We start from the raw sequence: 17,953 nt of genomic DNA on the forward strand, positions 1-17,953 counted from the left end.
GTGGGTGCCTGCCTCTGACCCTGCCCCTGCTTGGAAGTCAGAGATCTGCTGGTTTTTTGTGGTCATGTTCTCCATGGCCAGTTTGCCCTCTGCATGACTCTACTAACCCCCCCCCCCCCCCCCCCCCCTCTGTCGTCTGTGTGTCAATCACAGTTTTACCGTCCTCCATACAGTCATGTCTCCCGCGCTCTTTCTTTTGGTCCCACTAACCCCAAGGTGGGGGAAATCCGTAGGTCTGCAACTCTCTCCTCTTATCTCTCTCTGCCATTAAGGAATTTGTATGACTTCTGCAGCCTCCTTCTCCCCCCCCCTCTCTACCCTTCCGCTTTCCCTGTGAAATAGATCAGGTTCAGGGAGGGAACACAACCAGAGCGGTCCCTACACACACACACACACAGGCCTCTCACTAAAACATGTGGATTTCATTCATTCATCTTTCACTCATTCCATGTGTACATAAAAAAAAATAAAAGATCCATGTGTGTCGTCGTGGTAGAAGTCAGGAGGATCTCATTCCACTTCCACAGACGTCGTATGGTATCTCTCTCTCTCTCTCTCTCTCTCTCTCTCTCTCTCTCTCTCTCTCTCTCTCTCTCTGCGGTCGTAGGTTGAAGCATGTGTTGCAGGAAGAGTTTTAAAAACAAAAGAACAGGGATCTCTAAAAGAGGCCTGGGATAGAGGAGTCCAGGTGCACCACACCATCACCACCACCAGAGCTTAACCCCCTGCTGCCTCTATACTGCCGTCTTAGTTGAATGCTAACCTTTATAAACGTGGACGGAGAGTTTGCCTTGTCTGTCACGTCCTCTGCATGTGGGAGTCCTCTGCCTCCGTTGAGTTTAACAAAGTCGTTGCATGATGTGTGACTCCTGGCAGGCCTGTGGGGGAGAGATGTTTTAAACCTCGTCTGCAACCGTAGATGAAAGTGTCCTTTGTGCTGCTCGTGTGTCGGTGTGGTCGTGATGATGTGCCAGGCCTGTGTGTAGACTAGACACGCCTGTTCCAAATGCAGTGTAAATGTCATTTCTCAAGGCACGCCCTGAGTAGATTGTAACACCCGGCGCCTTTTTTTTGACATTTAATCATTTGCAGAGCTCCTTTAGGTCATGTAGGCCTGAAATAAACATTCACAGTTATTATTCAGTTTTGCTGTTTCCCCCCATTGTGAGATGAGCATTACCTTTTGTTTGCCATCTGCATGCCCTGTAACGTTCTGCTACTCAGCGTCTCTCTCAGACACGCAGCCGCTAGTGGAACAGCCCAGTGCCTGACGCTCATGTTGTTGCATCTGTTCTCCTGCAGGGCTCCATCATTAGCAGCCCCCGCGCCCGCCGGAGAGCCACCGCCGCCACCGCCCCGCGCGGCGAGGGCGCGCCCCCCCGCGGCCACCCTTCCATCCCCAACTCGGCCTCCACCTCCATCCTCGGGTCGCTCTTCGGCAGCAAGCGGGGGAAGCCCCCGTCGTCAACCCACCAGGGCCACCCTCCTCCCCCTGCGCACGGCCAGCCCACCCTCATCTCCCACAAGCCCCACCCGTCCAACCTGCACCACACAGCCCAGCAGGGGGCGCCGCCGCCGCACGTGGTCCAGGCCCAGCTCCACCACGCGCAGTACTGCCAGGCCCAGCAGAACCCCCCGCCCTACCACCACCACCACCACTACCACCCCCCGGCCCACACACAGTTCCAGCAGCAGCAGCAGCCGCTCTACAGCGCCCCCCACCTGCACCAACACTCGCAGCAACAGCAGCAGCACGGCCACCATAGCCAGCATTCCCATCACGCCTCCCAGCACTCCTCCCAGCATGCTCCTCCTCCTCCTCCTCCCCACCATCACAGTCAGCAGCAGGGCCCGGTGCCGGGCGGACCCAAACCCAAACACAGTGGCATCAGCACAGTGGTGTGACGTCCCTCCCAAAGAGAGAGAGAGAGAGAGCGAGAGGGAGGAAGGGGGGGGGGAGTGAAATAGTCAAATAACTTGATCACGGAGGGACAATATTGCTTAACACCAAAGGGACTGACAGTATGAGTCTAAGGCCTGAACACTGTGTTTTTCTGCTGCTGTGATGGGAGACATATTTACCCCCAACCAACTACCAACCAACTACCAACCAACGACCAATCAACTACCAACCAACTACCAACCAATATGCAGCATGGGAACCGGACTCAACTCTTCCACTCGGGGCACTTTGCTAGCTGGTCTGAGTTAGCGCGCTAGCTGGTCTGAGTTACGTAGCTGATCTGAGTTAGCACGCTAGCTGGTCTTAGCTAGTGCACACTAGCTGGTCTGAGTTAGCACGCTAGCTGGTCTTAGCTAGTGCACACTAGCTGGTCTGAGTTAGCACGCTAGCTGGTCTTAGCTAGTGCACACTAGCTGGTCTGAGTTAGCACGCTAGCTGGTCTTAGCTAGTGCACACTAGCTGGTCTGAGTTAGCACGCTAGCTGGTCTTAGCTAGTGCACACTAGCTGGTCTGAGTTAGCTAGCGCACTAGCTGGTCTGAGTTAGCGGACTAGCTGGTATTAGCTAGCGCACTAGCTGGTCTTAGCTAGCGGACTAGCTGGTCTTAGCTAGCGCACTAGCTGGTCTTAGCTAGCGCACTAGCTGGTCTTAGCTAGCGCACTAGCTGGTCTGAGCTAGCGCACTAGCTGGTCTGAGCTAGCGTTCTACCAGGTCTTAGCGTGCTAGCTGGTCTGAGTTAGCGTTCTACCAGGTCTTAGCGTGCTAGCTGGTCTGAGTTAGCGTGCTAGCTGGTCTGAGTTAGCGCGCTAGCTGGTCTGAGTTAGCGTGCTAGCTGGTCTGAGTTAGCGCGCTAGCTGGTCTGAGTTAGCGTGCTAGCTGGTCATAGCGTGCCCGGCTCCATCAGGGCTTCAGGAGGGTGTTTTTAATTTTCCCGTTAAACGCTCACACAACCCGGCTGTGGCGGCTGAAGGGAAATGTTTTTTTTTTCTCACGAAAACCGCACTTCTCCACAACTCCTCCACAATAAGCCTGTCTTCCCCTCACAATAATCACAAGGAGAGACACCTCCAGGAGCCCCTTGTCACGCCGCGACAAACGGCATATTATATTGTACACAGTCTTTCTGAAGAAGCTAACTTTCGACACACGCTTTCTTGGGTTTTTGCAAATCCTATCTTCATTTTAAGAATGCTATTTGTTGTTGCCTCTTGTAGAATTCATGTAGTGGAGAAAATAAAGGAGCTAGATATAACCATTTCACTCTAACTAGGGCCAACAAAGACAGGATAACAACTGAGACAGTCTCAATTGTAGTAGTTGTAGTGCTGTACTTACTGTAGATGACAGCTATATGTGTTGTCTCCTAGCTCATAAATAAATGTGCCAATAATTACTAATAATCTATTTAGTCAAGACTTCATGTACGGTATATTGTGCGTCAAGTAATTTGTACGATTATACTTACAGCAATTATTATTATCGATGAAAATTATTTTTTATCAGTATTATACTGAGTCTATGGTGACAGAGGAGACGTAGTGTAACATCTGAGAAGGAGTGAACCCCCCATCCAGTCCAGCCTATCATCTATTCTGGAATATTTGCCTTTTCAAAATGGATCCGAGAGAGTCACGGAGTGCAGCTGTAGCATAATGTGCCTCAAAACGCTGGTGATCGGAGACCTTTATCCTGGTGCGGTCGTCCAGCTCTTCTGTTCAATAACATGCCGCGTTGGTGGTGGGTCCCTTTTTAAACTCTTGTTTACCAACTCGAAGCTCAGTAGTAGAGTGAGAAGTCTTAAGATTTGTATCGAGACAGAAGTCACCATTGGATCTTCCTGTCTCTCTTTACCGGTGGAGCCCACAGCACATTATACTGTATCTGTCTCTTTGCCCCCAACGCGCTAAACGGACTGCATTTCTATAGCGCCTCTCTTAACGAGTCTTCTGACCACCCCGAACGCGCTTTACTACTTATGCCTCACGTTCTCACACGCTCGCCGATGGGGTTATAGGGGGGACACTTAGAGCCGTCAGCAGCAGTTATAGGGGGGACACTTCGAGCGTCAGCAGCAGTTATAGGGGGGACACTTCGAGCGTCAGCAGCAGTTATAGGGGGGACACTTCGAGCCGTCAGCAGCAGTTATAGGGGGGACACTTCGAGCGTCAGCAGCAGTTATAGGGGGGACTCTTGGAGCGTCAGCAGCAGTTATAGGGGGGACACTTCGAGCCGTCAGCAGCAGTTATAGGGGGGACACTTCGAGCCGTCAGCAGCAGTTATAGGGGGGACACTTCGAGCCGTCAGCAGCAGTTATAGGGGGGACACTTCGAGCGTCAGCAGCAGTTATAGGGGGGACACTTCGAGCCGTCAGCAGCAGTTATAGGGGGGACTCTTGGAGCGTCAGCAGCAGTTATAGGGGGGACTCTTGGAGCGTCAGCAGCAGTTATAGGGGGGACTCTTGGAGCGTCAGCAGCAGTTATAGGGGGGACACTTCGAGCGTCAGCAGCAGTTATAGGGGGGACACTTCGAGCCGTCAGCAGCAGTTATAGGGGGGACTCTTGGAGCGTCAGCAGCAGTTATAGGGGGGACACTTGGAGCGTCAGCAGCAGTTATAGGGGGGACACTTGGAGCGTCAGCAGCAGTTATAGGGGGGACACTTCGAGCCGTCAGCAGCAGTTATAGGGGGGACTCTTGGAGCGTCAGCAGCAGTTATAGGGGGGACACTTGGAGCGTCAGCAGCAGTTATAGGGGGGACACTTCGAGCGTCAGCAGCAGTTATAGGGGGGACACTTCGAGCCGTCAGCAGCAGTTATAGGGGGGACACTTGGAGCGTCAGCAGCAGTTATAGGGGGGACACTTGGAGCGTCAGCAGCAGTTATAGGGGGGGACACTTGGAGCGTCAGCAGCAGTTATAGGGGGGACTCTTGGAGCGTCAGCAGCAGTTATAGGGGGGACACTTCGAGCGTCAGCAGCAGTTATAGGGGGGGACACTTGGAGCGTCAGCAGCAGTTATAGGGGGGACACTTGGAGCGTCAGCAGCAGTTATAGGGGGGACACTTGGAGCGTCAGCAGCAGTTATAGGGGGGACACTTCGAGCGTCAGCAGCAGTTATAGGGGGGACTCTTGGAGCGTCAGCAGCAGTTATAGGGGGGACACTTGGAGCGTCAGCAGCAGTTATAGGGGGGACTCTTGGAGCGTCAGCAGCAGTTATAGGGGGGACACTTGGAGCGTCAGCAGCAGTTATAGGGGGGACACTTGGAGCGTCAGCAGCAGTTATAGGGGGGACACTTGGAGCGTCAGCAGCAGTTATAGGGGGGACTCTTCGGAGCGTCAGCAGCAGTTATAGGGGGGACTCTTGGAGCGTCAGCAGCAGTTATAGGGGGGACACTTGGAGCGTCAGCAGCAGTTATAGGGGGGACACTTGGAGCGTCAGCAGCAGTTATAGGGGGGACTCTTCGGAGCGTCAGCAGCAGTTATAGGGGGGACTCTTGGAGCGTCAGCAGCAGTTATAGGGGGGACTCTTGGAGCGTCAGCAGCAGTTATAGGGGGGACACTTCGAAACAGGAAGTCTGGAGGAGCCGGAATCGAACCCGGTAACCTTCAGATTACCAGACGACCGCTCTACCTTCTCAGCCCACTGCCTCTACCCATATATATACATACGCAACAGCTGCTTCCTTGACTCCCTATAATCAAAAATGGTAATACGTTAGGATTTTAGCTTTTGCCTCGTTTAGTGTACGTTTAATTTTATTCACCGACCAGATTTTGGGGTGCGGGTGAATTAAAAAAAAAAAAAGCTCTTTCCTAGTGAAGTACTTTTTTTTTTCTTTTCTTATTTTTTTTTTATCAGATGTGCAATATCTTCGTACTGATTTTGTACATTGAAAACGAGCAAGGTGTCCCTCCGGTTTGTCCAGTTTCCACGTCGTGTCATTATTTATTTAGTCTGGACCCCCCCCCCCCCCCCCCCCCCTGTCCGTCTTTCTCTTAAACGTGCGACTGTCCCTCACAGTCTCTCGAGAGACGCAGTCCCGGAGTTCAGTGGAATGTCTAAATAAGTGATTTTGCATGTAATGTTATTGATGTGAGGCTTTCCTCGGCACATTGTATAACAAGAAGAAGGAAAAAAAGAAATCAGTGTTACCATAGCGACTTTAAGTGCAATCATGTTCAAAAGGCAGACGGCTGGAAGTCTGTTATCAAGTTGTCCAGGAAGAGATTCAGGTGAAAAAAACAAAACAAAAAAATGAAAAAGAGAAAATAAAAAGATCTTTTTCATTTCACAGAATATATACAGTAAATACTTACTTAAAGAGAGTTCATGGTGGAGAGAGAGGAATGTGTGTATATATTTTAATAAAAAGGAATATGCTTCCCTTGGGCTGAACAGAACTATTTTGCTGGATAAGCACATTATGAAAGAACACTTTCATTTTTTTTTTTTTTTTTCATGAAATGCAGTTATAATATACAACAATGAAATGCAAAAACGAAACAAAAGGAACTGGGTATCTGTAAAGAATAATAACTTTATACATTCTACAAATAAGAATATATTATAGTGTGTAAATTAGTGAGAGTCAACTGTCCCAATATTCAGGTTGTAAATGTATTTTAACATTCACTTAAAAAAACAAAAACAAACAAAAAAAACCATAACCATAAGTCAGGCTTTACTCTCGACGTCTCTCCTCCTGAGAGACTTATATTCCTATTCTACTGGAAGGAGATGCAGAGGATGAACATATCGCATATACGGGACGTTAATGGTCAATCGAATGTGTCTATTGATTTCATATTCTATAACCGAGATTCCGGGATGATGTGTGGAAGCAGACATGCTTCTTCTGTTGGTGTGTGTGTTTGTAGTGCTTTCATGATGATGTGAGGACAGCGGTCCTCGTGAAACACCAGAAGATACCCCCACAATGCACTGCATGGACCCGATGCACCGCGTGTCCTATTCACTGTGAGATGACGGCAACGAAAAATTCAGCCTGTAAAAAAAAAAAAAATATTTGACCTCTCCTTTTTTTTCTTTTCATTGTTTTTCTTTGGAAATGTCCTGATGTTGACTTGCTCTTGCTGTTCCATGTTTTCAAGATGATTGTTATCGGAGCACAGCATGCATTTCATCTTGACACAGCCATTTGTATAAAGAGCAAACATGAAAACCATTGCACTTCCGTTCAAGGTCGCCTGAGGGCCGTCATTGTGTATATAATAGGGGGGACCTGATGTGCGAAACGAAGCACTTATTGGAAGGAGAGGGTTTATCTATGACGTTGTAAAGGGACCAAGTGGGGAGAGAGAGAGAAGAAGAAGAAGAAGAGAAAAAAAAAAGGTAATAATGTAAATAATGTGTATATGATCACTACTTTATTCTGATACAATATCTGCAGTAAAGTTCAGGATGTAATCTTTACCCGTGGCCTCGCTAGAAGGATCAGAGGTGATGATTATGAACATATCGCTCGTCTCCTCCTCCCGACTGTGCTGAGCTGTCACTCACTGTGGAGCTCAAAAACAGACTGTTAGAAAGTTGGCTGCCATTTTACATCCACTGAAACTCTCTCACTCGACCCTCCCTCCCTCCCCCTCCCGTCCCCACACACACACACACACACACACACACACACACACACACACACACACACACACACACACACACACACACACACACACACACACACACACACACACACACACACACACACACACACACACACACACACACACACACACACACATACACACACACACACACACATACACACATACATTCTGTACATACATACACACACACACATACACACACACACACACACACACACACATACATTCACACATACATTCTGTACATACATACACACACACACACACACACACACACACACACATACACACATACATTCTGTACATACATACACACACACACACACACACACACACACACACACACACACACACACACACACACACACACACACACACACACACACACACACACATCCCATCATTCTGCAAGCTGTTCTGGCAGGCGGGAGACATTTTTCAAAAGGGAAAGACAAGAGTGGCCTCATTTCAATGTGCATTCTGTTTGTACAGTGAGTAGTGAGCCAGTAAGTCCCCCGTTAATGTAAAACTTCAAATGTGACCATGTTGAGAACGCAAAATAAACAAATATATGACTTATGGTATACACGTGTTATCTCTGGTGTAAAGCTATACTCGTCTAGGACAAGAGACTTAAGAAAATAGTTCCAATTACACTATTTTTGGGTGTGTGTTCTTTTTTCTTTCTCACTTCTCTCTTCTGTTGATCTAGATTGTTGTGATGCACTTTAGGTTAGCTTCCTGTCTCGGGTCTCTCTCACACTTATTCTTTAATGGAGGCCTTACTGATATAGAGAGGCTGAATTAAAAAGGAGGTGGGGCCAACCATTATAAATGACAATACCAGTGTTATTGACATGTGGGTCCCAAGTTATTCTTGCCTTGATTTAAAAGTATATGCATTTTTAATTTTTTTACTTAACACATTAACTGCCACGCAGTGTGCCCCTCTCATACCACTCTCTGCCACCACTCTAAGCCTATGGAGATGTTCACCTTCTTTGCAGGGCTATAACTTTTTAAATTGTATTGCTAAATTGACATTACTATGGCCCATTCAATATCGATTATCTATCGTTCAGGATGTAGGAACGTTATACTTTTTCATTCATAGATTCATACGAAAATACCGTCTAGAATATAAATATGTTTTTATCGTTTTCTGCAGTAATTCCTAGAACGTGAGTTATAGGCATAAACGCATATATAGATTATCAACTACCGTTTGTTGCCGATACACGCTATATTAAAATGTTCAACTGTACATGATCCTAAACGTTATGACTCATCATGCGCGGATGAACGGGGGTGGGGGGGGGTCGTTTATAATTCTGTGATCGTCAGTAAATGCTTTATGTAGTATGGGTGATATATTGATCAGAGCAGTTTGCATTAATAATAATAAACAAACACGCTGAAAGTAACGTTACTGTCCTCTTACCGTTCGCCGATGAGACTGGAGGAAAAAGATCCCACTTATTTGACGGCGATCTACTAGATCCATTTCCGGTTTGTATGGCGAAATAAATGCCCAAATCATATCGATTGAGTTATGGCAGCGATCCATATACACGGATGTGTGTCTAGAGTCCCGCAACAATATGTGCCTGCCGGACGCATTTCCCAGATGCACGGAGATCACCAGAGATCCATTTCCGGTTGTAACTCACCCGATCATCCACCAGGCGGCAGTATTGAAGCGTTGCATGGTTGTGCCGAGTCCCACTGTCTCAGCCGAGGCTGGGTGAGGGGAATATGAATACCATGTCGAAAAAATGAAATATGATCTCAATAACGTCGTACGCCGTGGAATGGCGGAATTCGCATGACCTTGAAACCCGTCGTAAGCAGTTTTTTGCGGTGGATGTGTTAATGCAATTTTTTTACAACTAAAATTTGGTTAAAATTCTGATTCAGATATATTAGCAATACTAGAATATAAGCCTAACTTGGAGTGTGGAGTCATTTGCTCGCTCCAGAAGCCTCACACTAACTTCAGGAAATAGTGTCATTGAGGAATATTGATTGAATTACTTCCGGGTCACAGGAAGGAACAACATGTACGTTCTTAAAATGGGTGATATTCCCTTTCTAGCCCGTGTGATTTTTTTCCGTAGCCTATGTTTGCGAAGACGCTCTCTGATTGGCTAGCCGCGTACAGCGAAGACCCTCTCTGATTGGTTTAGCGCCGAAGGGTCTCTTCCGCATATTCAACAACAATTGATATGTTGTTCCTTAACCCTAACCTTAACCCTAACCCTAACCTTAACCTTAACTCTAAGCATAACCCACTTCGAAATAGGGCCAACGCATAACCACTTTGAAGCAGAGAATATATATGTACAAGGCGGAAGAGACCCTTCGGCGCTAAACCAATCAGAGAGGGTCTTCGCTGTACACTGCTAGCCAATCAGAGAGCGTCTTCGTAAACATAGGCTACGGAAAAAAATCACGCTTCTAGCCCTTCCCTGCCCTTCCCTTTCAATGCTGCAGTGCTTCCACTAGAGGGCAGACATTCAAATGTATTAGTTTCAAGTTCAAGTTTCAAGTTTCTTTCTATTAGAAGTTGAGAGGTAAGATTTATGCCATTCCGCCACCTACTGGTGAGAAAAGAAGTACCTGCTCTGTTTTGGTTGGCCTCAAGCAGCATTCAAATTAGATTAGATTAGATTGATTAGATTAGATTGTACTTTATTGTCATTATATTTGCACACAATGAGATTTGGGACTCAAACTTAAGGTGCAGTAATAAAATCACACAAGTAATAAAAGAGAAACATAAAATACTAATGTCGTGTGATACTGTAGGCCTATATAGTTCCTCAGAAACGAGCCTACAGTAAATCACACTGACACTTTCGGCTAAAATCGAATCTGTCAAAATGACGTGTGCTCAGAAGTTATTCAACATGCGGCCCATAGATGGCGCTGCAGGCTCCAAACATGTCTGGCTGTAATAATCCTGTAGAAGCAGGTCTCCACTCCAAAGTCTCACACCTACTGTACAGGTACTGTAAGATGGACATAATGATGTGCATGCGGCCGATACCGTTGAGAGGTAATGCTGAGAACACAAAACAATGTAAATGTGCCCATCTGTAGGTGTATACTAAAAGAGTATCTACTGTAGGCCTACATCGATTAGTTCTACTGGAATCCCCCCAATAAATTAAAGTGGGTGATTGTGACCAATGTTATTTAAACACTCACCTTTTTAAACATTCACTTTAGACACTTTTAACACTATACCATATTTTATCTTACAAAAATATAAAATATATAATATGTATAAAAAATATATATCTAATTTTTGCATTAAAAAAAAAGTTGGTTGTACTTTAGTTTGTATATTGTATTATTTTGTAGTGTTTGGACTTTATTTATTTTTCCTTTTTTTTCCTGTATGAAGCACATTGTCAGGAGGCTCATACAGAACCAAGCAGTTCACTGTAATGTACATGTATACCTTATGTGAGAAATAGAACAAAACTTGAACTTGAAACTTGGTAGATAAACTCTTATCTTCCCTCAACAGCCACAGGCGCGCGCCGTCTGACGCGGCACCGTAACGAGTGTTGTTGTGTTGTTTGAATATTCAGTAGAGAGTTGAGGAAGAAATATGCAAGTTACGACGTGGAAAGTAGTTAATAATAACAACAGGATATATGTTTTGAAGGAAGACCTGTGGACTGGGCTGGGACAGCACCGACCTCAAGAATGACAGGAATCAAAAGCACCGACTTCCATGTTGGCTCGACACTGAAAGGTATGTCCGTTTAAGTTTTGTTTTATTTGTCACATATAAAGTACATTACAGTGACATGCTTGGTTCTGTATGAGCCCCATGAGAATGTGCTTCATACTGTACAAAAGTAAAAAGAATAAAGTCCAAATACTATACAAGAAAATATACAACCTAAAGTACAAGATGCAAACCTTCTACTTGTACCGGATCTCCTCTCTGGTAAACAAGAATACCCTGAAGACTCTGGCAGGAGCACTCATTCAGGGGTACTATGACTATGCTTGCACCTCATGGTACCAAAGCACCTCAAAGGCGCTAAAAACAAAATTACAAAACAAAACAAACTGGTCAGACTACTGCTTGACCTTACTCCTAGAACCCACCTCACCCCTGCCCACTTTGACAACCTAGGATGGCTTAGAGTAGATGACAGAGTACAGCAACTTGCAATGGGCCTGGTCTACAAGATACACTACACGACCAAGGTACCCATGTACATGTCAAAATACTTCCCAAAGGTCAGTTAATACCACGATCACAACACCAGAGGGAGCTCCACAAATCATGTTAAACCCAGATTCGGCTCAAATAAGGGACTAAACACGTTTCGCAATTATGCCACATCAATGTGGAACGCCCTACCCAAAGCTGTAAAGGAATGTGGATCACTACCCACTTTCAAAACCTCTCTCAAGGGACACCTACGGGAGACTGCAATTCAACACTGGCCCCTGTAAATATCCTAACCCAACCCCCTCCAATGTACAGTCATTTACCTAGTATGGTTTTGTCAATAGTCCAATGTACAATTTTGTTTGTTTGTACAGTGTCTCCCCCCCCCCCCTCAATGTACAGTTTTGCTTGTTTATACAGTGTGCCCCCCCCCCCCCAACCACCTCCAATGTAGATTACCCAGTATGGTTGTCAATATCCCAGTGTACCCAACCCCCACCTACCCAACCTCCTCCAATGTACAGTTTCTATGTCAAATGTATATACTCCCTTTTCCTGACTCCTTCTGTATCACAAACAGTACTGTATTTGCAAATCTGGTATGTCATAAATGTATAGATGTAGCAGTACTGACTATCTGTATGTCATGTATGTCATATATGTCCTGATGAATTGAAAATGGGGGACCCTGATGTAAACAAGACGAAAGTCTTTCTCTGGTCTGCATCCCCTTAACAATTGTGTGTATTGAGCTGTACTGTATTGTACCCATTCTGCAATCTGTTAATAAAGTTTTCAATCAATCAATCAATCTACATGTGTTTGATGCTGGCTTGACACTCTTGGTGGTGGGCCTCTCAACCCTCAGTAATTAACTGGTGGAACCACCGGTCTATTATCTCATTAATTTGTGCACAGCATTTTAAACGGTTAGAAAGAGAATAAGTGGCTGTTGTTTCAGCTCACATGTGCTCACATTTGTTGTTTGTGGCTACTACGGGTTAACCTCGCGTTACACTAAATAGATTCGGTTTTTATTTAGAGTTTGTACAGTACGTTTAGCAAGATCAATATTACAATAATTTAAATAACCCGAGTCAACTCAAACTCATTTTTTGCATTCATTGAAAATGTACACAAGTGAATTCAGCTAATGTTTTTCAGTTGAATGAACTTTACATTACATTCACATTTAGTCATTTAGCTGACACTTCTATCCAAAGCCACGTCCAGGTTCTGTACAAGTCAGCAGGAAGGGTACTACTAAGATTAAGTGATATTGTTCGTATAGACATATTAGCATAATGGGTTCCACGGATAGGCACAGTAGAGGTGTAACGATTCGACCTCACAACGATTAGATTCGATTACGATTCTTCAGGCAACGATTCAATGCATCATGAAATCTCTTCATTTGACCACGATTCGATTTGATACATTATATCAGTTAATTCCCCCAAACAAATTGTATACACAAATGTGGCTGGGGGAACTGATTCACTCAGCATGAATGGACTATAGGTCAATAAAAACAATACACCAAAAGAAATAAACATAATTTATTTTATTTTTTATTACGTTTTTACTTCGATTCTAATAGATTCGAACATTTTCAAATCGATGCAGTTGAATCGTCACATTAGGATCGATGCATCGTTACACACCTACTTGGTAGCAAAGTGCACAATAATAAAATGACTTGAATTGCCTTAATTCTTTCCAAGTAATCTCTACCCAAAGTTGTAAAGCGCTTTGGATGAAAGTGCTATATCAATGCACCATTTACCTTTGTATGTACAGTGTATGAATCTCACAATTTAGAGTGTTTAGAAGACCCCTCTGCTCCGTCACTGTCCCGTAATACTGTACAGTGTGCACATTGTGAATCCCATCCTTGTCGTTCTAGATAAGACATGTGTAAGACACGTAAGACATGTGTGTTTGACATCACGTATGTACTCCTCTCCCCGCAGGATGCTCTCCAGTTCAGGGCTAGCCCTCTTCCTCTTCTTGACCTCCGGTGCCGTCGCTCAGCGCTGCCTCTGTTCCCCCACCCTGCTGCGGCCCGCCGGGCTCCGGGTCAACTGCAGCTCCCTGGGCCTCACGGAGGTGCCGCCTGGCCTCCCCTGGGACACGGCAGAGCTCCACCTGCAGGACAACCGGCTCACCGCAGTGCCCCCGGGCGTGTTCGACGGGCTGCCCGGCCTGAAGGTGGTCTCCCTCTCCGGGAACCCGTTCCACTGTGGCTGCGGGATCCAGTACCTGAGGCTCTGGCTGCGGAGGAACGGAGCCGCTGTTTCCGGCGGCAGCCCCACGTGTGCCACGCCCAGCTCTGTGGCGCACGCGGCCGTCGCCGACCTCGCCGACGACCACTTCCGCTCCTGCGCGCGGCCGGACTGCGCCGGCGGGGTCTACGAGCCCCTGGCGGGGGTGATGTTGTGCGGCCTCATCGCCATGCTGCTGTGGAGTCTGAGACTAGCCAAGAACACCACCTTCACTCTGGACATCGACGAGAGACACGCAGGGTTCGAGGCGGACTCCTTGAGATCCCTGAAACCTAAACACAGGAAGAGGCTGCGCGGCCTGCGGTCAGGGGACAGCAGCAGTGACTCGGTGTCTCTCACCTGGACGGAGGACCCAGAGAGGACGCTGCTCAACGTGGAGTTACTGCCGCAAGTCCTGGACGTCTTGCATAAGAAGCACCAACATAAAGATTAAGTCTACTTGAGAAATGTTGTGCACTTTTAGTTTTTTGTTAACCAGTGCATGTCAGTCTCAGGTTATTGTATTTGTCTGCCTGGAATTGAGTGTCTGGAATTGAGCTAATTTCCTTCAAACTATATACCTGTATGTCCCTATGATGCCATAAATGTCATGATGTCATGTATGCAGGGCTTGACATTAACACCTGACCACCGGCCAAATGCTGGTAGAATTCGGCTGTGGCCGGTAACTCTGTCATTCTACCGGCCACAGTGGCCGGTGACTTTTTTTCTATGAAAAAAAATTGTAGTCTACAAAAGGCATCGGCAATAATTAAGTCAATCCAAGTGATACTACATAATACTACAACTCATGATACCGATCATATGCATTTTGATTTTAAACCTATTCATCATCACGCTATAAAATGGGAACGTATTGATGAAAAAATTATTTAGTGTGGTGATTTTTGGCTGGTGAAAATGCTGAGTGGCTAGTGACTTTGGAAAACCACTAGCCACAGTGGCTAGTGAGCCAAAAAGTTAATGTCAAGCCCTGCATGTATGTCATAAATGTCATTATGAATTGAAAATGGGGGACCCTGATGTAAACAAGACAAACGTCTTTCTCTGGCCTGTATCCCCTTAACAATTGTGTGTATTGAGCCGTACTGTATTGTACCCATTCTGCAATCTGTTAAATAAAGATTTCATTCATTCATTCATTCAATCTTTCCCTCATTTGCAATGCCGTAATGACTCGATTGTGACAGCAGAATTAGATATGACTTTGTGACCGTTTTTGTTATATAGTATGTTTTAGGTTTCATTTAAGTTGTGAGAAATAAAAACAAAAGAAGAAAATGTATATTATGGATTAGTAAAAGTGGATGATTGAAGAGAACACAGCGACTGGGGAAGAGAACACATGGGCTTTATTTTCTTCTTTGAGTTTTTTACCACACGGTGTCTCTTAACACTTCATCTAGTGGACGTCTCTTAACACTTCAACGCATTCTTTCTCAACCTATGTTCGTTCAGGTAACATTGACTTCTGGACAGTACAGTACAAGGTGCATCAAATTAAATGCATGGTGATTTAGTCTTCCAATGAAAAAAGATCTTGTGCTATAGTTCTATAATATAAATGTAAAATGGCTAGTTACAGTTTTTGCATTCGAAATTCAAAATGCATAAAAACCAAAAGCAATGGTACAAGGGATACAGTAACATTTAACGAGGATGAATAGCATTGTTCTGCGCAAACACTGGTCAATGGTTACATAGCTACACAGATGCAAACAGACGGCACTCTTCAATGACAATATTGCACTCTGAACAGCAAACAGGGAGTTCTTACAGTACTGATGGTATGCATGCATAGGCTTGACGTGTTTAACAAGTAAATGGAGGAGTAAAAACGCAAGAATAAAAGGTCAGCTTGAGAATAAAGGTCAAATGTGTAATAACTTCATAAAAAACATTGTAATAAATATAGGATGATTTCATAAATCTAAAACATTGCCATAAGCTTAAGAAAATACATATTAATACATAGTCAAATAAGGCAGTCTCTGTTACTTAAAAATAGGTAATTGTACTGAATAGGATGATGAGGAAATATCATGAAACGATATAAAAGAACAGTTGGAGAAGCAGGTGCGGTTAAGGAGAGTCGACGGCTAGGAGAGAGTTCATTCTCTCAAGTAGGGATGTCCGATATTATCGGCCGATATTGGCATTAAAATGTGATATAGGAAAATATCGGTATCTGTTAAAAAAAATACAAAATTTTATTTAACTAAGCAAGTAAGAACAAATTCTGATTTTATTTATTGTCAAAAGTATGTATAATGTTGTGTTAATTCCACAACAAGAGATATGTAATGTTAATTACCTGAAATTATTCTGTTTTCTGGGGGGAACCCTGCATATATCGGTATCGGTTGATATCGGTATCGGAAATTAAGAGTTGGACAATATCGGTATAGGTAAAAAAGCCAATATCGAGCATCCCTACTCTCAAGTACTTTATACTGTTTAACCTCTTAACAGGCGGGCACATTTTTCAGAAAATGCCTGAGAATTGCATACCCAAAGTAATCTGCAATTTATTATACTTTATACTTATAGCACATGTATGAGTGCTAGCCTCTTTTGAAAGGAAACATTATAAATTTTCATCCACAACGGGAAGAATCACTCCGAGTGCTTTTTTAATTTTTAAGGGTCCCCTATTGTAAAAATGGCCTTTTCCAGTGTTTTGCATTGTTTTCAAGCAATGTGGGGTTGTACCAACACTGACAAAATTAGAAATCTGTACCAAATCCCGTTTCTGCAGTTCAGCTGAGACAACCCCCCCCCCCCTTTTTTCTAATGGTATGTCTATGTGACTCCAAACGCTATAACTCTTGAACGCTTCAACGTACAGTCAAAATATTGGGCTCTAATGAAAGGTTACACATAGAGCTATCTTCAGATTTGATCAGATTTACTCTCAATATTAATGAAACAGAGTAAGTGAAGCATAAACGTATCCCATTGAAAAACAAAGCACAGGCCCCTCCCCCTTCGAGCTCCAAACTAACGAAAAAAATATTTACTGTATGAAGAATAATCTCAGAACGAAGCATTTGAAATACATGGCTTTCGAGTCATATATCCCCGTTTGCAGAGTTTCATTGGCTACAAAAGTGGCCAATCATTTTCACTGGTCAGACGTGATTGGACCGATTACCGGAAGGTGAAACAGGAGGTGGTCACTTTTTCATAATGACACTCATTGGTTGTTTCGTCTTATTCCTGGAGATTGCGAGCACATAATTGAGTAGGGTGTAAATCGAACGGTGACAATCTTAGCTTTCAAGCAATGTATTGGTTCATTGGCATAAAAGCATTGGATCGCCTTAAAAACGAGGCCAAAGTGCTGCGAGTGCAAAACGGGTCATATAAGACCCGGTGCATGTTAAGAGGTTAAAAGAGTTTCAACTAATTACCTATGTTCCTAATTCCTCCAGTGCCCTGGCAGGTTGTAGACAATGTCACAGTGTTGGGTTTCTACAGAGTAACTTGTGAAGTGGCGTGCTCCCAGTTAAGACCCCTGCCCCCTCGCCTCCTGCCAGGGCCTCCGAGAAGAAACTCCCCCTGACGACCAAACCTCTTGTCCTGGGGGAACATGTCTACTGAGGCATGAAGCTCTCGTTCCTGGGGGAACAGGTCTACTGAGGCACGAAGCTCTCGTCCTGGAGGAACAGGTCTACTGAGGCACGAAGCTCTCGTCCTGGGGGAACACGTCTACTGAGGCACGAAGCTCTCGTCCTGGGGGAACAGGTCTACTGGGGCACGAAGCTCTCGTCCTGGGGGAACAGGTCTACTGAGGCACGAAGCTCTCGTCCTGGGGGAACAGGTCTACTGGGGCACGAAGCTCTCGTCCTGGGGGAACAGGTCTACTGGGGCACGAAGCTCTCGTCCT

The 17,953-nt window shown here is 45.2% G+C and overlaps 2 protein-coding genes across 2 annotated transcripts in view; both read left to right on the forward strand.

The window, feature by feature from the left end:
- LOC311244539 (IQ motif and SEC7 domain-containing protein 1-like) overlaps positions 1–2,719 on the forward strand; it is a 58,236-nt gene extending 55,517 nt beyond the window's left edge. The window contains 1 exon segment of the mRNA XM_084334104.1: positions 1,303–2,719. Coding sequence (XP_084190230.1) covers positions 1,303–1,905 — 603 coding nt within the window. The 3' untranslated portion in view covers positions 1,906–2,719.
- An 8,447-nt stretch (positions 2,720–11,166) lies between these two features.
- Positions 11,167–16,837, forward strand: gp9 (glycoprotein IX platelet). The gene is made up of 2 exons (XM_084334111.1): positions 11,167–11,347; positions 13,753–16,837. The coding sequence occupies exon 2, from the start codon at positions 13,754–13,756 to the stop codon at positions 14,495–14,497; it is 744 nt and encodes a 247-aa protein (XP_084190237.1). The 5' UTR covers positions 11,167–11,347; position 13,753; the 3' UTR covers positions 14,498–16,837.
- Positions 16,838–17,953: the final 1,116 nt, after the last annotated feature.

Source organism: Notolepis coatsorum, assembly GCF_963971535.1.
Source record: "Notolepis coatsorum genome assembly, chromosome: 17".
NCBI lineage: Eukaryota > Metazoa > Chordata > Actinopteri > Aulopiformes > Paralepididae > Notolepis > Notolepis coatsorum.